At 47.4% G+C, this 19,757-nt stretch overlaps 1 protein-coding gene, 1 long non-coding RNA gene and 1 other non-coding gene across 3 annotated transcripts in view; all 3 read left to right on the top strand.

Moving 5' to 3' along the window:
• The window catches only part of WDR88 (WD repeat domain 88), a 42,112-nt gene extending 40,226 nt beyond the window's left edge, over positions 1-1,886 (top strand). The window contains exon 11 of the mRNA XM_004765210.3: positions 1,504-1,886. Coding sequence (XP_004765267.1) covers positions 1,504-1,677 — 174 coding nt within the window. The 3' untranslated portion in view covers positions 1,678-1,886. The remainder of the gene's footprint in view (positions 1-1,503) is intronic.
• A 1,713-nt stretch (positions 1,887-3,599) lies between these two features.
• On the top strand, positions 3,600-3,673 carry TRNAT-AGU. The gene has a single exon. It is a non-coding gene; the product is annotated as a tRNA-Thr (tRNA).
• A 6,962-nt stretch (positions 3,674-10,635) lies between these two features.
• LOC123391045 lies at positions 10,636-16,285 on the top strand. The gene is made up of 2 exons (XR_006605684.1): positions 10,636-10,750; positions 15,758-16,285. It is a non-coding gene; the product is annotated as an uncharacterized LOC123391045 (long non-coding RNA).
• The last annotated feature ends 3,472 nt before the right edge of the window (positions 16,286-19,757 follow it).

Here is a 19,757-nt window from a genome sequence, read left to right as displayed (position 1 = left end):
AGTGAAATGAGTCAGAGGGGCATGGCTGGACACACAGCTGGACACGGCATTAGCCTCCCACGCTTTAGCAGCAGACTCCTTGGTCAGGCCCCCATGCCCAGTGCCTTCCCAGGGAAGGGACTCAGCTGCCTGTTTTTCTCTACTGGAGGACGGTGGTAGTAGGTTGAACACATCTGCTTCACCAGGTGTTGGCCAGGGATGGCCACAGAGTCTATCCCTGGGTGCTGGAGGCCAGTCCCTATAAGGGCCTTGCAGTATAGATACTTGGCTGCACCCTGAGAGGCTTGAGGAGTCCCTGGTGGGTCCTCTGAGTCCTCCTTCCCTGCAGGGGAAGCCACCTAGGCTTGTCTCCTGTTAGAAGGCCCAGCCAGGAGCTGCTGCTAGAAATGGCTAATCTGTAGGGCAGGGAGATGAGGGGTGGGACCAACATGGACCTTGTCTTTGTGGCCAACTGGTCCTCATGGCCTGTGTGGCCATGTTGGCCCTTGGATCCTAGAAGCTGACTGGCTACAGAGCAGTGCTTGCCTGTGTCCTCCACCTCTCCCCTGGGATAGGGCCCCCAGGGGCTGCCTGCTTTGAGCCCTGCCATTTTGGGGTTGGGCCATGGGATATTATGCTGTAGAATAAGGTAGGTAAAGGAACAAATTTCTTTCTTAAAAAACAAAGAAAAGAAAGAGACATACTTGAAGCTCTTCCAAAGATGAGCCCTCTGCGTTTGTCTTGCTCAAAATCAGTATAAGAAACCTCAGAAGCCAGATTTCCCAGAGGGCCTGCCCTGGGTGGGATGTGGCTGCCTCTCCCAAAGGCCTTAGTGCCCTGAATAGACAAAGGTGGCAGAGCACAGAGGCCTGCCATCTTGTAGGGGGATGCTGCTGCGGGAGACATCCCTGAGACCCCTGCCCATGGCCTGATAGCCCAGCCCGTGGTGTTGCTCACTTGCGTGTGGGAAGCAGATAGGGCGGGTGAGCTGTGCCACTGTAGCCACTATTCTCTGTGCACCGTGGCCAGAAACAGGCTGAGATGGAGGAGGAGGCTCAGAACCTTCATCATGTAGTAAAAAGTACTGCTTTGTTCAGAAATCTTGCCTACTTGCTTCTCATGGTTCTGTAAGATAGGTCCCCGGGATGTCAGGGGGTTAGGATAGCCCCTCGGCCCCAGAGTTGCGCTCTGTGAAGGGCAGAGGATGGGGTTAGATACCTACCCCCGTCCTCTCCACTGTCCAGTGGCCTGCCACTCCTGCCCCCAGGATTCCCACAGCAGGGGATGGGCTGGTTGTACCTGCATAGTTTCTGTAGGGGGAAGAGAGGGAGAAGCCCGTGTGCATTCTCTCTCAGTGGCCTGCAATGTCCACGCTTGTGGGGGCAGAGACCACAGAGCAGAAAGGCAGCTCTTGCCTTGGCCTGGCTGGGAGGGGAGGTGGCTCTGGTGGGAGAATCCTACCTGGATGCCTTGGTTCCCTGTGACCAGCACTTGCTTTTACTCTTTTTAAATATTTCATGTCAGTGTGAAGTATGTGACAGGCCTTTCTGCAACTACGAAAGTGACATCTTTTCTGAAACGGTCACCAAATGTGTGTTCTGCCGGATGGATGCAAAAGGCTCGTTAACAGAGGCCTCATCATCATTAGGAGGGGAAGACTCGCCGTTACAGGAGTGCAGCCCGACCGCCAATGAATGACTGATGCTCACTGGTCTTGCTGACTGACTTGAGCACGGGTCCCCTGTGAAGCAGGTTTTGGGGCTCTGAAGGAACCTCTCTCTCCGGCTGGACCCAGCCTGGGTGAGCATGTCAGACTGGGGCAGGGGCACTGCCTCAGCTCCACAGCCCCCTTGGGGATCAAACACTGTTTTTAGATTTCATGCAGAATAAATCTCCATTCCTTTAGAAAACAAGTGTGCATGTGAATTCTAGAAGCACTTTTGCTGCTCCTAAGCTTTCATGTCTTGTTGTTCATTCTGTCTCCTTTACAAACACATTCTGGACTCTGGTGTTGGGCTGTGAGGCAGCCAGGCCAGCACCCACAGCTCCTGAGGAAAGCTTGGTCAAATGAATAGAAAGCTATGTGGGACCCCTCTGCGGAGGAGGCAAGGCACTGTGGGTACCTCACTGGCTAGTGCTCCCAGATGGCCATCGACTCAGGGCACAGGAAGGTCAGAGGCAGGTGGGTGGAGGGCACTGCCATCACAGAATGTTTCACGCTCTCTACCCCAGACTTTTCCATTTCCAGAACGCCCAGGCAGATGTACAGTCCTCCCCCTGCTTCCACAGTGCACCCCACACTCCACAAATCAATTACTTCAGAAGGCACAAAGGTTTCAGTTAACACACAGGAAGGGCTTCCTTTCCCATCTGGTATGGCTCGCGCGATCTCTGTCAATCAGGAATATGCCCCTTGGTTTTGTCTTAAAAACTTAACTGCAGGCCTCATTTATTTCATGTCAACTGACTGGCATCCCATAACTCTGCCCAGGGACACCAGAAGCTGGTCACTATTTGGGCAGGTCCTGGGCTGGGTGCTGCCCTCCTCAGTCGTCACCCTGGTGACTGGTCAGACTGGGGCTGTCCATTTATTCACGCCCATGATGGATGAACATGTCCGAGCTCCACTCTGCGCCCTCCCAGCAACCGGGCTGTCTTGGAAAGGGAAGTCCCATTGCTAAGCAGTCCCCCTCTCGGCTGTGGGGCGCGGCCGGGCTGCAGGTGCCAACAGTGCGCCACGGATGGGCACACAGGTGGCTTCTCGGGTTTTGCTATTATTGCAGGTCACTCCAGTGACCGGGCCCTGCGTCCCTACTTGCAGAAACTTACATTTCTGTGTTTGAGGCTCTCCGGCCGGAGGCGCCGTTGGGTGAAGGGGGCAGCCGCGTTTGGTTTTGTCATTGCTCGCAGGCGCTCTAACGAGTGTTGGGTACGAGGTGGCTGCCGCGTCCGGGAGAGGAGACCCAGAAGCAGCAGGCGGGAGGCCTGGGCGGGGAGGGCCCCGCTTGCTCCCGCAGCACAAACCTCCCCACGGGCGGCGTCGGGGGCCCCCTCGAAGCTCCCGGTCCCGCAGGGCCAGCTCAGGCGCCCGCGGTGTCCTGGGAGAAGCGGCACGACGGAAGGGCCGGTCTCGCCAGGCGGCTGGATGCGCCCGCAGGGCGGGAAGGGCCGCCAAGCCCGAGCGCGGTTCCGGAGCGCCGCCGCCTCCCGGGCTCAGGGCGCCGGAGCGATCACTGCGCGGCGTGGTCACCGCGGAGCCACCGCGGGGTGTGAGCCCCGACCTGACCCCCGGGGCTCGGCCTCGCAGGACGGGCTGGGGGGCTTCCCGCACCTGGTCTGGAGGGCAGAAGGCCTGACTTGGCGCGGGCGTCCCTCAAACACCTGGCCACGGAGCTCCGCGCCTGGGGACAGATGCGACAGAGACCGGGAAGACCAGCCCGCCGGCGTCTCTCGGGCCATTTGCTCCCGGGTTTCCGCGTCCGACCCTTTCACCCCAGCCCCGGGAGTGAGTCGAACCAGACACCACGCATGCGCCGGCCGCAGGCAGAACGCATGCGCAAGCGCACGGCGGATGGAATAAATGGTGATGGGGCCCAGATTCTCACGGTATTCATGCGGGCGGCGCCGTGGCTTAGTTGGTTAAAGCGCCTGTCTAGTAAACAGGAGATCCTGGGTTCGAATCCCAGCGGTGCCTCAACCGAGCGTCCCGGCTCTCTTTTTACCAGTTGCCCTACCCCGCGCCCCTCTCACTTTGGGTGTGTGAAGGTGAACCTGAGTAGCCAGTTTCTCCCGCCCTCTGCCGCCGCAGAGTATTTTCCCTAGGTCTCCGCGGGCGGTGGCGTCCGCGTCCGAGGCGAGGGAGGACAACGTTCCCCGCGGCTCCGCTGAGCAGGGCGATCAGAGTCGGTATCCCCAGGGGGCCAGGTGGGAAGCGCACCCCCAAGGCCCGGGGCTCTGGCTGCTGCACAAATACAGGGCTGCAGGGCCTGACCCTGATCGATTGCGCTGGAGTCGATTACATTGGAATTTTGAACAGTTACCCGGGAACACGCAGGTCAGACTCAACAAAATTCATGTCAGAAGCAACAGGACAGTCCCAAGGAGCTGTAGTGAAAGACCCGCGGATCCCCTTACCCAAGAATCCAACACTGCCACTGGATGCAATCAGCAAGAGGTTCTTTATTGTTACGCAGGCGCCTGCGGGTGGTCAGCGCGCGCCTGCGGGTGGTCAGCAGCTCCTGCTAGCTGAGCACACCCGGCTGGGGTGGTGCCGGGTTTTTATAGACAGGTACAAACAAGTTTTGGGTGGGGCGCAACTGATTGGTGGACAGTTTGAACTTTTGAAAAAGGCATACTTGGTGTTAGTGGAGTGGATCAGGGGACCCACATGTGAAAGCAGACAAAGCAATCTTACAGAAGCAGAACTGGCCAGTTAGCCCACGCATGCGAAGAGAGCGGCGGGAAGGGGAAGTTAGACCTTACTACTCAGCAGAAAGACATCCTGTCTACGTGACTATGTGGCCCCCTGCCTACATGACCATGCCCCTGCTATTAGGAGAGGGTATCTTGTTCAAACAGGAGTCAAGTGTCATGCCTTAGTAGCCAAGCTGTTACAGAAAGGCAAAAGAGCAGTTACATTGAATTCAACCCTGGGGGAAGGGTCTTTTCACTGCAAGGGGAGGAGGGGTACTCTTACACAACAAAAGAGCAGTTAATTATTTAAAGACTGGGGGGGGGGTCTTTCATTCCCCCCTTTTTCTTGATCATGGATAGAATCTTATATCCATTCGTCTTGTTCTTGCATGTCCTGCCCTTGCATTGAGCTAGTCCGGGGCTCTGTTTGCTTGAGGAGTTGGTATCGCTGTGTCAGTACCATAGTCTGAAAAACAGACAGGTGATCTTTAATGAACTGTACTAACCTGTTTAAGACACAAGGACCAAAAGTTAGAATTAATAACAGAATGATGAGAGGGCCCGTTATAGATGACAACAAAGTAGTAAGCCAAGGCAATCTGTTGAACCAGTTTTCGCAGTGGAGAAGGGTGAAGAGGGGGTGCAAGGCATCAGCCCCTTCTCCATCCTCAGCCAGCCTCCTGCTCCTTGATTCCCCCCTGAACAATCTTGACCCTGAAATCTTTAAGGTGGTTGAAGGTGGAAGGTCTCATCTTCTGTAACTTCTTCCTGCTGAATAGGGGCGTAGAGCTGTCCCTACCTACTGGGGTCAATATTGATCAGTGGAGGAATGTATAGGGGAGTTAGGAAAGGCGGAGGCAGCCGAATCCAGTGCTGACAGCGAAGAGGCGTCCTCTCACGCGACAAGGATCGTCTGTCATGGTGAAGTCATTGCAGCAATGGAGTCTCGGCACCAAGTAGAGAAACATTGAACAAAGCAACATATTAAGGTTAATAAGGCGATAATGAGAAGCCCGAAAAGGAGATTCGGCCATAGTCCTCCTTCAAACCAGGAACTTAACCATTCACTGAGAGAGAAGGATCTTGTAGGGCCTTAATCTGGGTATTCATATCCTTTATTAGTCCTGTGATACTTTTGTGATAGTCTGGAATGTACACACAACATTCTGTCTTGATAATTGCACATGTGCCACCCTGGGCTGCTGTCAGGACATCTAAGGCCATCCTTAGTATAGCGATAAGGAGGGTTTTGGAACTTAGGCCCATATTGGATTGGGGAGTTATGGATTGACAGCAATCCCCTTTCCTTCCAAATAGCTCCATGGGCATGTAGTACCAGGAAGGCATATTTGGAGTCAGTGTTAATGTTTTTAGGCTTTGGCAATTGCAAAGTGCTAGTGAGCACTTTGGCACACCTAGCTTTTCTTTATTTTTTTCTATGAAAACTACTGTCATCAGAAAAAACAAACTGTCATTCATATTTTTAACAGGGGCATCTTAAATCTGGCCAGATAGAGTAAGCAAGATCAATAACCTTTGAACATTTTTGCTCTATAGAGAAAGAAGTACAGTAGTCAGGTTCAGGCATACAGGTAACTAGGTTTAAAGTTTGACAAGTTTTAAGTATTATTTCTGGCTTATCTGTTAGTGTAGCCCAGTATTTAATAAGTCGGCCTCCATCATCCATTGGTGGTCTTTGGCTTCTAAGACAAATCTGGACCTGATGTGAAGTTATTACAGTCAGGGACAGTTCCATAGTGAGGTTTGAGGCACTTTTATAGGAGGGCTGTTCCATGCTTAGCTAAAGCATCTATTTGCAATTGCACCTCAAACAGAGGTGGCCTCTAGGATAAATATGACAAAGGGATGAAACCAAGAAGACGACCTTTGAGTGGTCCAGCCTTAACAATATCCTGATTACAGAGGATCACTGGCAAGTGAGAAAAACTTGTCAAGAGATAAGGGGAGTCCCCCATGGATTATTCAATCCATTCATAAAGAAAGTGGGGTCATCCACGGTGCCTCCAAGTCCATAGTTGATCCTATGGAGTGCAATAGGCTGGCTTTTAGGCAATTTCATTATCCCAGCCACACATAAGGGGTTAGTTAAGTTATACAATTGTAGGGGAATCAATCCCATTTTCCAGTTGTTTAATCATGTGCCGTGGGGTCTGCGAATATCCCCACAAAACAGTAAGATCAACTAAAGAAGCTATTGTACAACTTCTCTGAAGTTTACCTCAAATTGTTTAGCTTAGGTAAACATTTAAAGACAATCAAATCTAGAATTTAACATCCATTAAAGGTGTGTTACTAAAACAATTTTTCTCTCTAAAATAACCCTCATTTACAGAGATAGTGAAATCAGGACTAATTCACTTGTGAAACAAGTCCAGTTTTAACAAACTTGGCCCATTATTTACATAAGCTCAGCAAGAACAGTGACTGTGATCAATAGATCTTTTAGAATCTGCTTTGCTGGAACTTTGTATAAGGAATCTCTAGGTTGAACTTTTAGTAGCCTCTCCGGGCCAGAAGCCAAGCCCTGTACTTGCCATGAGGCATGCCTGCAATACCTTTGGGCGAATGAATTCCTCTTCCCGAGACTGCACCTACCAAGGAGTGACATTCTTTACTCACCTGGTGGGGCTGCTGGGAACTCTGTAAGCAAGGTATCAGGCCAACAGTCCCAAGGGGCTTTATGGCTCCAGGTTTCATAAAGTCAACAACCTTAGTTCCTTTAAATTATCTGGTCATATCTGAGTTTATGCATATCTTTCTCAAATATGACATTCCAGTCAAAGCCTTGGTAAAATAACCAGTTTCCAATGGTGTCCTGTTACAAGGAGAACAGATTCTTATTGAACTTATGCAAATGACTGATTGCCATAGAAGAATGCTTACTGAGACCTTTTGGTTTCAGAGGGTTCATATAGAGAGAAAAGCTTGAATGCTTTGAGCACTTTTACAAATGAGCACTTATACATCTCTATAAGTTACAGATAACTTAAGAAAAAGTATCCCTAGTCTGGAAGAGCAAACATTAGAGAGAACCGGCAATGTTTAAAATAAGACAAAACATTAAGAGACACAACATTATAATCTTTTAGTTCATTTAGTCCCATGTTACTAAATCTGGTGAATGTGGCTTTAGTCAGTTCTGGAAATTCTTACCCATTTCAGTTTTAGGATTTTCAAGTATATCAAATATCTATATTTGTCCTGAAAGTCCTTTACAGGAATCCCCTTGAAGATAAAACTCATTTTACCAGAGAATTAAAACAATTATAAATTACAAAAACTCAGAATGGATATGGTTAAAGCTAAAGAGACATGGGAGTTTACAATTTAGCTGCAAGGAAATCAGGTTATTTCTGTGATACATAACATTTCCATAATTACAGTATCAAGCGATGATCTCTCAAAACATTAAAACTTTAGGAAGTGCGTAGAATCTCTAAAATAGTTATAGTATTTTCCCAAATGTAATCCAAGGTTTATCATTGGTTCAGTAGTACTTCATGAGCAACTTCACATACCAAGGAAAAGCCTGAGTTAAAGAGATTTACAATTTAAATCCTGTCAACATTTCCTAAAATCTTAGAAAGTTTTAAAGCACATGCCTAAATATAATTAGGGATGTTAAACACCTGATAAACAAAACATAGAAACTGGTTTTTCTGGGCAGGCAAAGAGAAAACCATTTACATTTTCTTAACAGCAGATCAATTGATCTAAGAAAACATTGTCCTTTTGAACAGAGACAATTTCAGTCTTGTACCAATGTACCTTTAAAACCCCATTCATTCAATCTTAATCCATTCTTGACCATAGATAAAATTCCTTTTCTGAAGATTTCCCTTCACAAACCTTCTACAACTTTCCTTTGCATTCAGGTTTGTCCCAAGCCATTTCCTTCTAAACAACCATCTCATTTAGGACAAAATTACCTTCCCTTACCTTCAACAAAATGTATTCCCATTCCTTAAGTCTTTCTTACATGTCATCTACTTTCCTAGAGTTTCCTTTTATTTCCATCAGTCTTAGTTACACTAAGTAGAACTTTGTATTCTTAGAAACACCTTTAGTTATTAACCAATTGTGAACTGTTACAACAGAATTCTTCAGGTGGCAATTTATGAATCAGTTAAGTGGCAAACAAGTTTACCAACAGATTTAAATACTCTTAGTTTCTTTGCAGTAAGAAGTCAAAAGCACAAACCTACATCCACTAATTAAAGACTTAGCATTTTATCCTGTTTGGTTAGGACCTAGATGTCTACAATTTAATTCCATTTGTCATCCAAGCAAAACTTTAAAACTTTCAGGTTACCAAAGACTTTGAAAGCTATTTCAGCAATTACCCATTAGAACTTTGAGACAGACAATTAACCATCAGTTTAGTCATTCCTTTGCTAACAAATTTTAACAAGTAACACAAGCTTATTTGATCTTCAGTAAACTTTGATAGATTACTGCTGTAACTTCAAAGACACATCTTATCTTAATTAAACCAACAATCTTAACTTAGTTCCAATACTGATTTACGTTCCACCTGGACCCACTCCACTTTGAATGTTTACCTGAGACATGCGTGGGAAGATCTGGAGTGGGGAGGTGTTAGGTCCAGGGGGTTCTCTTCTTGCTCCTTGACAGTGAAGAGAGAAGGAGCTGTGGTGCATGATCTAGAGGCTAGTCATGCAGGTTGCACACGTGTTGGTACAGAAACAGAAGGGGAAAACAGAGGAAACAAAGTGCTGCCAGGAGGCAGAGAAGGGATTCCCGGTTTCAGAGCTCATAAGCCCCAACAGAGGAGCAGACGCCATGCTTTCCCACCAGCAAGGGGGGAGGGGTTAGGCAGTCCAAGTCAGGCCAGAGAACACAAGGAAACTTCCCTGAAACAAAGAGAGTTTCGGCAGCTGCTTGGGAATATTCCTTATAGTCTCTGTCTCGAGTGAGACCAACCCCAGTTGGCTCCAGTTATACCCATTAACATGGGAAGTGAATGAGGGAGAAGCCCCATTTTAGACTCAAAGAAAACACCAAGGACAACGAGTAGAACACACAAAACAATTAACAAAAAGGTCGCTGCGCGGTTTCGGTATGCTACCGAAAGCAAGGTTTCCACCGGCCCAGAGGAGCCTCGAGATCTCCCTGCGGTGGACAAATTCCATCCAGGGCCAAGGGGTTCCTCTGGAACGGACAAACGGATATAACCCTCGGACAAATGAGGGGCTCCAAAAAATTGGGCCCCTCGACACCCTGGAGCGTCCCCCAGGGTTGGCAGGGGAGAAGTCCGAGCTCGTCAGCTCCTTCTCAAGCTGCCTACAAATACAATCCAACAACGCACGCTGTTGTACAAACACTATACCGCTACCCGCAGTATAGGTCAAACAGAGGCCTCTCAAGACTAGAGACAAACAAGAACACGAGACTGGATACAAACGAGAACATGAGACAGGAGACAAGAATGCTGGCCAGCTTACCTCCCGGTGGGAGTCAGTTGGATCCGTGGGCAGGAGTCCGATGATCTCGGTGGAACCTCCAAATGAAAGACCCGCGGATCCCCTTACCCAAGAATCCAACACTGCCACTGGATGCAATCAGCAAGAGGTTCTTTATTGTTACGCAGGCGCCTGCGGGTGGTCAGCGCGCGCCTGCGGGTGGTCAGCAGCTCCTGCTAGCTGAGCACACCCGGCTGGGGTGGTGCCGGGTTTTTTATAGACAGGTACAAACAAGTTTTGGGTGGGGCGCAACTGATTGGTGGACAGTTTGAACTTTTGAAAAAAGGCATACTTGGTGTTAGTGGAGTGGATCAGGGGACCCACATGTGAAAGCAGACAAAGCAATCTTACAGAAGCAGAACTGGCCAGTTAGCCCACGCATGCGAAGAGAGCGGCGGGAAGGGGAAGTTAGACCTTACTACTCAGCAGAAAGACATCCTGTCTACGTGACTATGTGGCCCCCTGCCTACATGACCATGCCCCTGCTATTAGGAGAGGGTATCTTGTTCAAACAGGAGTCAAGTGTCATGCCTTAGTAGCCAAGCTGTTACAGAAAGGCAAAAGAGCAGTTACATTGAATTCAACCCTGGGGGAAGGGTCTTTTCACTGCAAGGGGAGGAGGGGTACTCTTACACAACAAAAGAGCAGTTAATTATTTAAAGACTGGGGGGGGGGTCTTTCAGTAGAGGGGGCAGTTCCGGGATCAGGCAGTGTTCCTAAGAGCCAAATTCATCTCCGCCAGAACCAGCATCTCTCTCCCTCTCCCATGCTTCTGGGGTTATTGTCTGTTTCTTCTCTTGTTTTGGGGGGCAGTTGCAGTTCTGATGGGCACCTTCTCCCCAGTCCAATCAGAGGTGAGTTTCGTGGTAATAGGGCTTGGGTCGTTGTGAGGTTGTGGTTTTCCTTGGTGCATCTTTACTGCTAGCCTGAGGTATGCCGTGTCAGTTTTGAGCCTGGCCTGTTTGGTGGCCAATGTTGGTTGGGTGCCTAAGGCTGGCTACTGGGGAGGGTCAGCGGAAGAAAAGCATTTGTGGCCCTCAGCCATGCATGCAGTGGATGACCTTGAACCCATCGGATTGGGTGAGCACCCTTAGGCAGGGAGCAAAGGCAGGAGAGAGAAATAGGGCCAGGGTTAACTCTACCCCTCCTGTTCTTTAAAAATGCCATGCTATTTCTGTCCCAGGGCCTTTGTGTTTTCTGTGTCTTGTACTTAGAATGCTGTTTCCTGGGCCCTTTGCAGGAATGGGTCTTTCTCATTTTCTAACCTGCCTTAAGGGTATGCCTTGGGAAACCTCCCCTGGCCATTCTCCTGGAGGAGACAAGGACTCCCCCAGGCCAGCCTCCAGTACATTGTACTGACTCTGTCCTTTAATAGCCTTTTCATAGTCTAAACTTGTCTTTTTTGTCTATTGTCTGTCTCCGCAAATAAAATTAAGCCCTAAAGCATAGGGAGCTACATATGCCTATATTTACCTCATACCCCCAGCACAGAATGGTGTTTGAAACATGGTAGACATTTGTGGACACGTGACTTTAAAAAAATGGATCCTATTATCTTGATTGGATTACATAATCTGAAGTTTTTGGACAACTAGTCTATCTTTTCAAATAGTGTAAGGCAGCACTTCTCAAAATGTCCCTAAGAGCACCTAAGACCCTTTCAGGTGGTCAAATCGATTTTCATAATGATACACAGATGTTTGTTGCCTTTTTTACTATGTTGACATTCGCCCTGGTGTGTGAAAGCAATGGTGAGGAAAATTGCTGGCACCCTAGCAGGAATCAAGGCAGCGGCAGCAAAGGGCCCCAGTTGTCACTGTGTTTTTTCTTCACCATCACTTTTGTGAGAAAAAGAAAAAGCCAGTTTCCCCTAAGAATGTCTTTTATGAAGCAGTAAACATTCTTAGTTTTATTAAATCTTGATACTCGAGCACTCAACTTTTTAATCCTTTGTGTGAGGAAATGGGACGTAGGCAGAAAGCACATCTGTGGGAGTCCTGAGGTACAGGAGTTGTTTCGAGAAGCAGTACTTGTGACTGAGCTGTTAGCAGACACAGCCACAATTTTCATAAAGCACCATTTTTGCTTGAGGGAATAACCGACTATTGAACATCATTGCATTGCCATCAGTGGCTTTGGAGGCGGGTCCAATCCAGGGGGAGGGTGTCAAGGCACATGGAGGGCATGGGGACAGGCTCTGGGAGAAGGGCTTAAAGCCAGGCTCTTCTTGGGCAGGGTGGGAGGGGTGGGGGTGGGGGACAGGTGACCAGGAGCCAAAGCTTGGTTTGGGGCTCTGCGGTTGGTGCATGGGATGCGTGTTCCTCAGGATTCCTCCAGCTGAAGAAAATGAGCTTTTCACTGACTCCTGACACTGGGAAGTCCAAAGGTGGTGCTGGCTTCCTGCTGGTGGCTTCATGGTCTCCAGCAATGTTTTCAGGACCCATGAGCCCATTCTCCAACCCTTGAGGGTTGCTTTCATTGTGGTCGGCTCCATGTCAGGGGGCAACGGGCTGCTGGTGGCTCCAGACTGACAGCCCACTGCCCAGGTAACTCAGGGTGGAGAGTTTTCCGTGGCTCTGAAATCAAGAGGGCTGAGTCTTGAGAGCAGGGTGGGGCCTCAGGTCTTCCTTGAATGTGTTCTCAGAGACCAGGGGAAGGAATATGAAATGTGCGGTGATCGGCACAGGCCACACAGGCAGGTCCCTGAGATGTGACTGGCCAGCTCCCCCTATCCCCCGGGCTGAGCATCCCCCGCCCCAGGGTGTTGAAGGCCCAGAGGAAGGAAGGAAGATGGATGGAGCTCACAGTGTCCTCCTCAGCATCTGTTCCCCCACTGACTCCAGAGAGCTCCGAAGGGACCTTTGAAAATCCCCTCGACTACTAAGGGAAGAAACTAGAGGAAGAAGGGTATATACAATGTGATCGTGTTCATTATGCTTAAAGAAACCACAAATAGTATATTATCGATGCATATACATGTAAGTATGTAAAACAACAACAACAACAACCTATGTTAATTTCATTTTAATGGTTACTTCCTGAAAGGTAGGGAAGAGACTGGGATGAGGTGTTAAGAGGGCTTTGGCTTTGTATATACTGGACAAATTTTAAAATTTAATTAAAAATAACTTACATATAGTAAAATTCACCTTTTGTGTGTGTGTAGTTTTGAGTTTTGACAAGTGCACAAAGTCATATAACCACCTCCGTCATGATAAAGAACAGTTTCATTAGCCCCCAAAATCCCTTGTGGTGAACCATTTAGGAGTTAAGCCCTCTACAAATCCCAGCTTCTGGAAACCATTGATCTACCGTCTCTGTCAGAGAGTGTCATATAAATGGACTCATACAGTACGTACCCCCCCCTTTTTTTTTTTTAAAGATTTTACTTATTTATTTGAGAGAGACAGTAAGAGAGTGCATGAAACGGGAGAAGGTCAGAAGGAGAAGCAGGCTCCCGATGGAGCAGGGAGCCTGATGCGGGACTCGATCCCAGAACTCTGGGATCATGACCTGAGCTGAAGGTAGATGCTCAACAACTGAGCCACCCAGGCACCCAGTACATACTTTTTGAGTCTGGTTTCTTTCCTCCAGATTGAGATTCACCCATGTTATTATGTATCAGTAGTTTGTTCCTTGTTTTCTGCTGGGTAATATTCCATTTTGTTTTGTACCACAGTTGATTTTATTGAAGAAGATTTGGGTTATTTCCAGTTTGGGGTCATCATGAATAAAATGTTATAAATATTCACATACAGATACGTGTGTACCTAAGTTTTCATTTCTCCAAGGTAAATACCTACAAGTGGGATGGCTGAATCATAGGGTAAGGGTATGGTTACCTTTATGAGAAACTTGCACACTGTTTTCCATAATGCCACATCAACAATTTTGAGAATTCAAGTTGCCCTGCAACCTCACCAGCATTTGGTATCGCCAATGTTTTTATTTTAGCCGTTCTAATAAGTGTGTACTGGTTTCTATTGGTGTTTTTAGTTTTTTGAGGTTCTATTTATTTGTTGGGGGTGGAGGAAGAGAGAGAGAGAGAGAGAGAGAGAGAGAGAGCTAGCACAAGCAGAGGGGGCAACAGAGGGAGAGGGAGGAGCAGGCTCTCTGCTGAGCAGGGAGCCTAGCGTGGGGCTCGATCCCAGGATCCTGGGATCATGACCTGAGCCAAACGCAGAGGAGTAACCAACTGAGCCACCCAGGCTCCCTGAGCTAGGAACGTCTAGCTATGTATTCTAAACATGCAAATACACGTATCTCTATTTCTGTCTATGTGCGTACTTCAACAAGTGAGCTCCTATTGATATTTCTGACTCCAATCCAGCACCATGGTGTTCATTCTGGCATCCCTCCCCCCCCCCCCACCAGTCATTTTTCTTGGTAACTTCTTTCTCAGTCAATTAAAAACCTCTTTTTATCTCCAGTATCATCTCCAAATATCTACTTATTTGTTCAACTCTACTATACCTGTAAAATAGCTTTGGAATTCATAGCCTGTATCTGTTTGAGAAACAAATTTACCAACTGCAAGTTTATGTGTAGTTCTTTTTTTCTTTCTCCTTAGAGAATCTGGTCAAAAGACCATCTTACCTCCTCCCTTTCTCACCAGGTTGAGTGTGCTTAAGCCATCCGTTTGTAAACGGGTTCATTTGTCACTGTGTACATCTCATCTTGGACTCCCCTGACATTATGGGTGATTTCTAAAAATTTGCACGCAGTAAAATTTGCTCTTTGTGGTATAAAGATCTATGGATTTTTGACAAATCACACGGACTGATTTTCCAGTGTTGAATCTGCCTTGCGATCCTGAGATAAACTCCATTTAGTTGTGACATAGTATTGCTTTAATGTATTTCTGGACAGTTTGCTACTGTTTTGCTGAGGAATCTTGCATCTATATATGGCATATTTCTTTTCTTGTCAAGTCTTTCTCTGGTTTTGGCATCAGGATAAATCTGGTCTCATACGGTGACCTGGGAATTTTCCTTCCTATTTTATGCTCCTGAAAAGGTTGTGTAGGTTTGATAAGACTTCTCCTTTAATTGTTTAGTAAAATTCACCAACAAAACCATCTGGGCATGAAGCTTTCTTTGTTGGAACGTTTCCCTTAAAAATTCAATGTCGTTGATAGATACAACACTATTTGCTTTAACCATTTCTTCTTCAGTGAGCTCTGGTAGCTTCTTACAAAGTTAAACATATATTTACCAAACAGCCTGCCAGGCTTACCCAGGTGAATTGAAAATCTGGGTTCACACCAAAAACTTTCGTTTCAGAGGTTCATGGCAAGCTGTAGGACACAGTGCAGGGATATCAAGGAATGGCTCCTGCTTGATGCCAATTCCCAGGACTTCAAGACCAGACAATGCTAGCCCTTGCCCACCGCTGGAACCTGACCCAGGATGACCTATATAGGAGAGCAGCTAGCCAGGCTGGGCCAATCGGAGCCCTTCCATAGAATTTGGAACTTGAGTGTCTGTAATGTGCAGCCCCGGGTGCTGTGAGCTCAGGCACAGGGAGAGGGGCTGGGATGAGAGACCCAAAGGCCACCGTTTGCTGCCAGGTTTCTCATGGATTCCCGTGTTAGGCTTTGGGACACACCCCAGGCCAGAGTCCCTGAGGAAGAGTTGAGTTGGGTTTCTGTGACTTGCTGCTGAAAGTATTTTAATGCTCAAATGAATGTCCTTAAAAACCATCCTGTTTTCCTCTAGAGAGGGGAGTTTTTCCACATCACCTGCTACTTTCCTTCCTTTTTAGTCTAAGTGCTAGGCAGCTGTGACCAAGCCACACCCCAGTGCTCCTCACTTTTATCTTTCAGAAAGTGAAGAAAAGCCTTTCTGTCTTCCTGCCTGCAGGGATCTTGCACAGGGAAGGTGCTCCAAGGGCATCCAGGACAAGGCCGTTGTGAGGAAGGACACCAAGACGTGCCTGGAGAGGATCTGAATTTGGGGCTGAGACGTATCAAAGAGTGACAATGACAATGGGGATAATGACTTGGGATTTTTGCCTACCTTGGAGCACAAAATGCACCTGTTGCCTTGAAGGCATGACAACTCCCTTGAGAACAATATTACTGTTAGTGTCATTGTTGTGATTGTTGCAATTAGATTTGACCGAACACTGACTTCACGGAGCTGCTTCTGAGTGTGTCCATGTTCTCTCTGCCTCCTACACTTGACTACTTCAAACACGGCTACCTGTGGCCACACTTTAGATGGAATCCAGTGAGACTTTGGCTCTTGCCAACAAAATTAGGAAAACTGGGCTTGTTTTCTCCTCTTTATAAAAATGGGAAGAAACAACAACAAAGGAAAATGTAAAAGTTACTATTTCTTCATTCTCTAAGTGACATAGAATGTTATCTAAATAAATATTTGAATGAACTTTTGTGATGGGCATTTCTGATTCTCATTCTCTGAGAAAACAAAACAAAACAAAACAAAAACCACCCACATGCCTCCCTTGTGTTTTACACAATTTCCTTTGTTGACAGTAGAGGGATTCAAGTGGAAGGAAGCTCACCCAAGGATCTCAGGGACTTCCTCTCTGCACACAGCTCACGAGGTGCCCACATGATGTGAAGTTGCACTTGGCTTCAGCTACCCGAGAAAATGTAAATTTGTATTTCCAGTGCTAGATAACTTGCCTTTTTTTCTTTGTTATCTGAGATTTAGGAGCTGGAAGGAAACCTTTAAGCTTCTTGGCTCTGATCATTTCAGCTGCTGTGATGCTAATGATTCACATATTGAACAAATAAAATGCCCCGGAAACCAGCTAAAGGAGGAATTTCAAGGCACGTTCATTCTGTTGATAAATGTGCCCTCATGGGAGGCTTTAGGAGGCACAATTTTATTTGGTCTTGGTCTGGAGGGTAGCACACATACCTCTCTATTTCTGAATATATTTTTTTTCTCCTTGAAAAAGTTGTAAAAAGTAGAAATAAGCAATTCACAGAGGAAGAAAGGCAAATGGGCAAGAAACCATATGAATCGATGTTCAGTTGAATAGAAGCAAATTGAAGCAGTGAAGTTTTTTTTTTCTCCAGCCATACGAGAAAATGTTATATAAAGGCTGATGGGAACTCCCAGAGATGCTGAGAAAATGAGCATTTTTATATTCTGCTTTCTAGGTACACTGGCAATGGGCATCCGTGTTTCAACTGCTCCCTTTGGCTCAGAAACTATCACTGTGGGTATTCATTTTAAAGACCTGACCGGATCCCTTTGTAGTGATGAAGACTGAGGTCTTTTACTGAGAAGGCTAGGGAAAGAGACTAGAAACAACCTAATGTCCATCAGCAGGGAAGGTTTGGACAAATGACATGGAGGGCTCTCTGCAGAGTGCGGGGCAGGCACCGAAGAATGAGGGGGCAGAGCTCTGTATGCGAATGTGGCGACAGCCGTTGTTGTACTGACAAGCAAAAACAGTTCAAAACTGTGCTTCTCTGTGACACCACTTCCGTCAAGCGATCTGTACGTGCATTTCGAAAAGGAGCCCGGCCAGGCACGGAATGACAAATCCACTTACACGAGCATCTGGAGGAGTCAAATTCATAGGGACAGAAGGTAGAAGGATGGTTTCCAGGGGCTGGGGGGAAGTGGGAAGCAGAGTTTTCACTTGATGGGTGCAGGGTTTCAGTTTGGGGCGAAGAAGAAAAGTACTGGAGGTGGTCGGAGGTCACGGCTGCACAACGATGTGAATGTACATAATGCCTCTGATGCTTACAGATGGCTAAGATGGTAAATTTATATTATGTAGATTTTACCACCATTAAAAAATTTTATGGGGGGGGGCCTGGGTGGCTCAGTGGGTCATATCAGTTTTGGAGCCATTAAGCCTTGGAGTCATTTGTCATGCAGCAGTATGTAACTAACACCAAATCTAAATGTATTCAGAAGCATCTGCCCAGAATTGCTCCTAGTCTCTTGCCTGTGATGAGGAATGGCCACTGTCCTCTTACAATTGCAGGTTCATTTCATTCTCACCCAGCCTCAGAGGCTTCTGGTACAGCACCATCACCATGCTGGACACACCTGTCAGGATCTTAACTCCATTGGTGCTCGCCCACCCTCCCTCTCTTTCTTTTCTTCCTCCCTCTCTTTTCTTTCTTCCTTTTATTCTCCAAATATCTTTGAACCTTCCTCATGCACCAGGCAATGTTTTAGGCAGTTCCTCTCTTCCACAGCAATGGAGGAGAGATCCAGAACCCTGCTTGAGGACTGCTATGGGATGAATGGTGTCCTCCCCAAATTTGTATGTTGACGCCCTAAACCCCAAACTCAGAATGTGACTATATTTGGACATAGGATCTTTAAAGAGGTTTAAATTAAGTTCCACTGAAAGCATTGTGATGGGCTCTAATCCAATGTGATTTGTGCCCCTCTAAGAAGAAATTTGTGTGAGCCCTTAGACAAAAGGGCCACTTGAAGACACAGTGAGAAGATTGTCTCATGCCTCGGTTTTCTTTTGAGGCTGCTGTGCCCCTTGCCATTGCAAGAAGTCCAGAGGGCTATTGATCAACATGTTCAATCCTGCTCCCTGCAAGCACTGGCATGCATGTGACTGAGGTCAACCAGTCACCCTCTCTCAGGTGCTGGCTCCAGAGCAAAGAGAGCAGGGGCTGGAAGTGGGGACAGGCAGGGGGGACAGCTCGTCCTTGGAACCACCCATTGGTTCTGCTAGTGCCATGCTGGTGGTGACAAGCCGGTTGCTGGGAGTTTTAGGAACTGCCCCCCAAACGTCCTCCTCTCCCCAGCAAATTCCCCCAGTGGCTAGGACAGGGAGTGCTGCCCACGTGGGTAAAGGCTGTCTCCAAGGGCTGAGACTGAAGTTCTCCTGGGCCATGTGTCGGGACCCATGCCCGAGTCTGTCCCCTCAGCCACTCTCACACAGAAGTCTGGGGAGGGCATGGAAAGGTAAGGGGGAGCAAGAATTAGGTATTTGCATTGCGGGGTGAGTTTGACAAACAGAAACACCTGAGGGAAGGTGTGGAGGCAGGACCCAAGACAACATCGAAAAACATTTAAACAAAAAATACAGCCATTTGATGAATTCACAGCGCACGGGGTGGCCAGGAGAGGCTCACAGAATATAGAAGTAATATAATAAAGGCTTGTTTTTTTTTTTTTTAAAGATTTTATTTATTTATTTGACAAAGAGAAATCACAAGTAGATGGAGAGGCAGGCAGAGAGAGAGAGGGAAGCAGGCTCCCTGCTGAGCAGAGAGCCCGATGCGGGACTCGATCCCAGGACCCCGAGATCATGATCTGAGCCGAAGGCAGCGGCTTAACCCACTGAACCACCCAGGCGCCCAATAAAGGCTTGTTTTAAAGAAAACAAGCAAAAACTAATGCACAGATAATAACACTGTTATTTTGGCAAATATCCTCTCACCTACCTATAAAAAATTTCAGGATGGCTCAGTTGGTTTGTTAGGGTACAGAGCCGACCACCCCTCAATTAGACAGATAATGCAAGTCACACAGCGAGGTTTATTTCCAGCTAGCTGGGGTCCAAGTATCCGCCCAGCACAGCGGGTTTCAACAAGGACCGCGAGCACTCAAAGCCAAGGGTTTATATAGCATTTTCAAGGCATTTTTCATAGCTACATACATATCTTGTGCCCCACTTTGACAGCTTAACTTTGTTTAACCTTTTGCTACCCCGGCGTCACCTTGGCGCCATCCTGGCGGTTAAGTGAGATTTAGGTTTAGAAGAAATTTAACTTTATTTACATTTCCTTCTGCCTCAGCCTCCTTCAGTTTTATGGTGGGGAGGGAGACCTGAGGCTTGAGGAACTGAGCCACTGGTCTCTGGAAATTGGGCCATTGAAGAGATAGCCTTTTTGTTGTAAAT

The sequence above is a fragment of the Mustela putorius genome, unplaced genomic scaffold, assembly GCF_011764305.1.
Source record: "Mustela putorius furo isolate JIRA1106 unplaced genomic scaffold, ASM1176430v1.1 tig00000174_pilon_pilon_pilon, whole genome shotgun sequence".
NCBI classification, from domain to species: Eukaryota; Metazoa; Chordata; class Mammalia; order Carnivora; family Mustelidae; genus Mustela; species Mustela putorius.
This window is presented reverse-complemented; position numbering and strand designations above follow the sequence as displayed.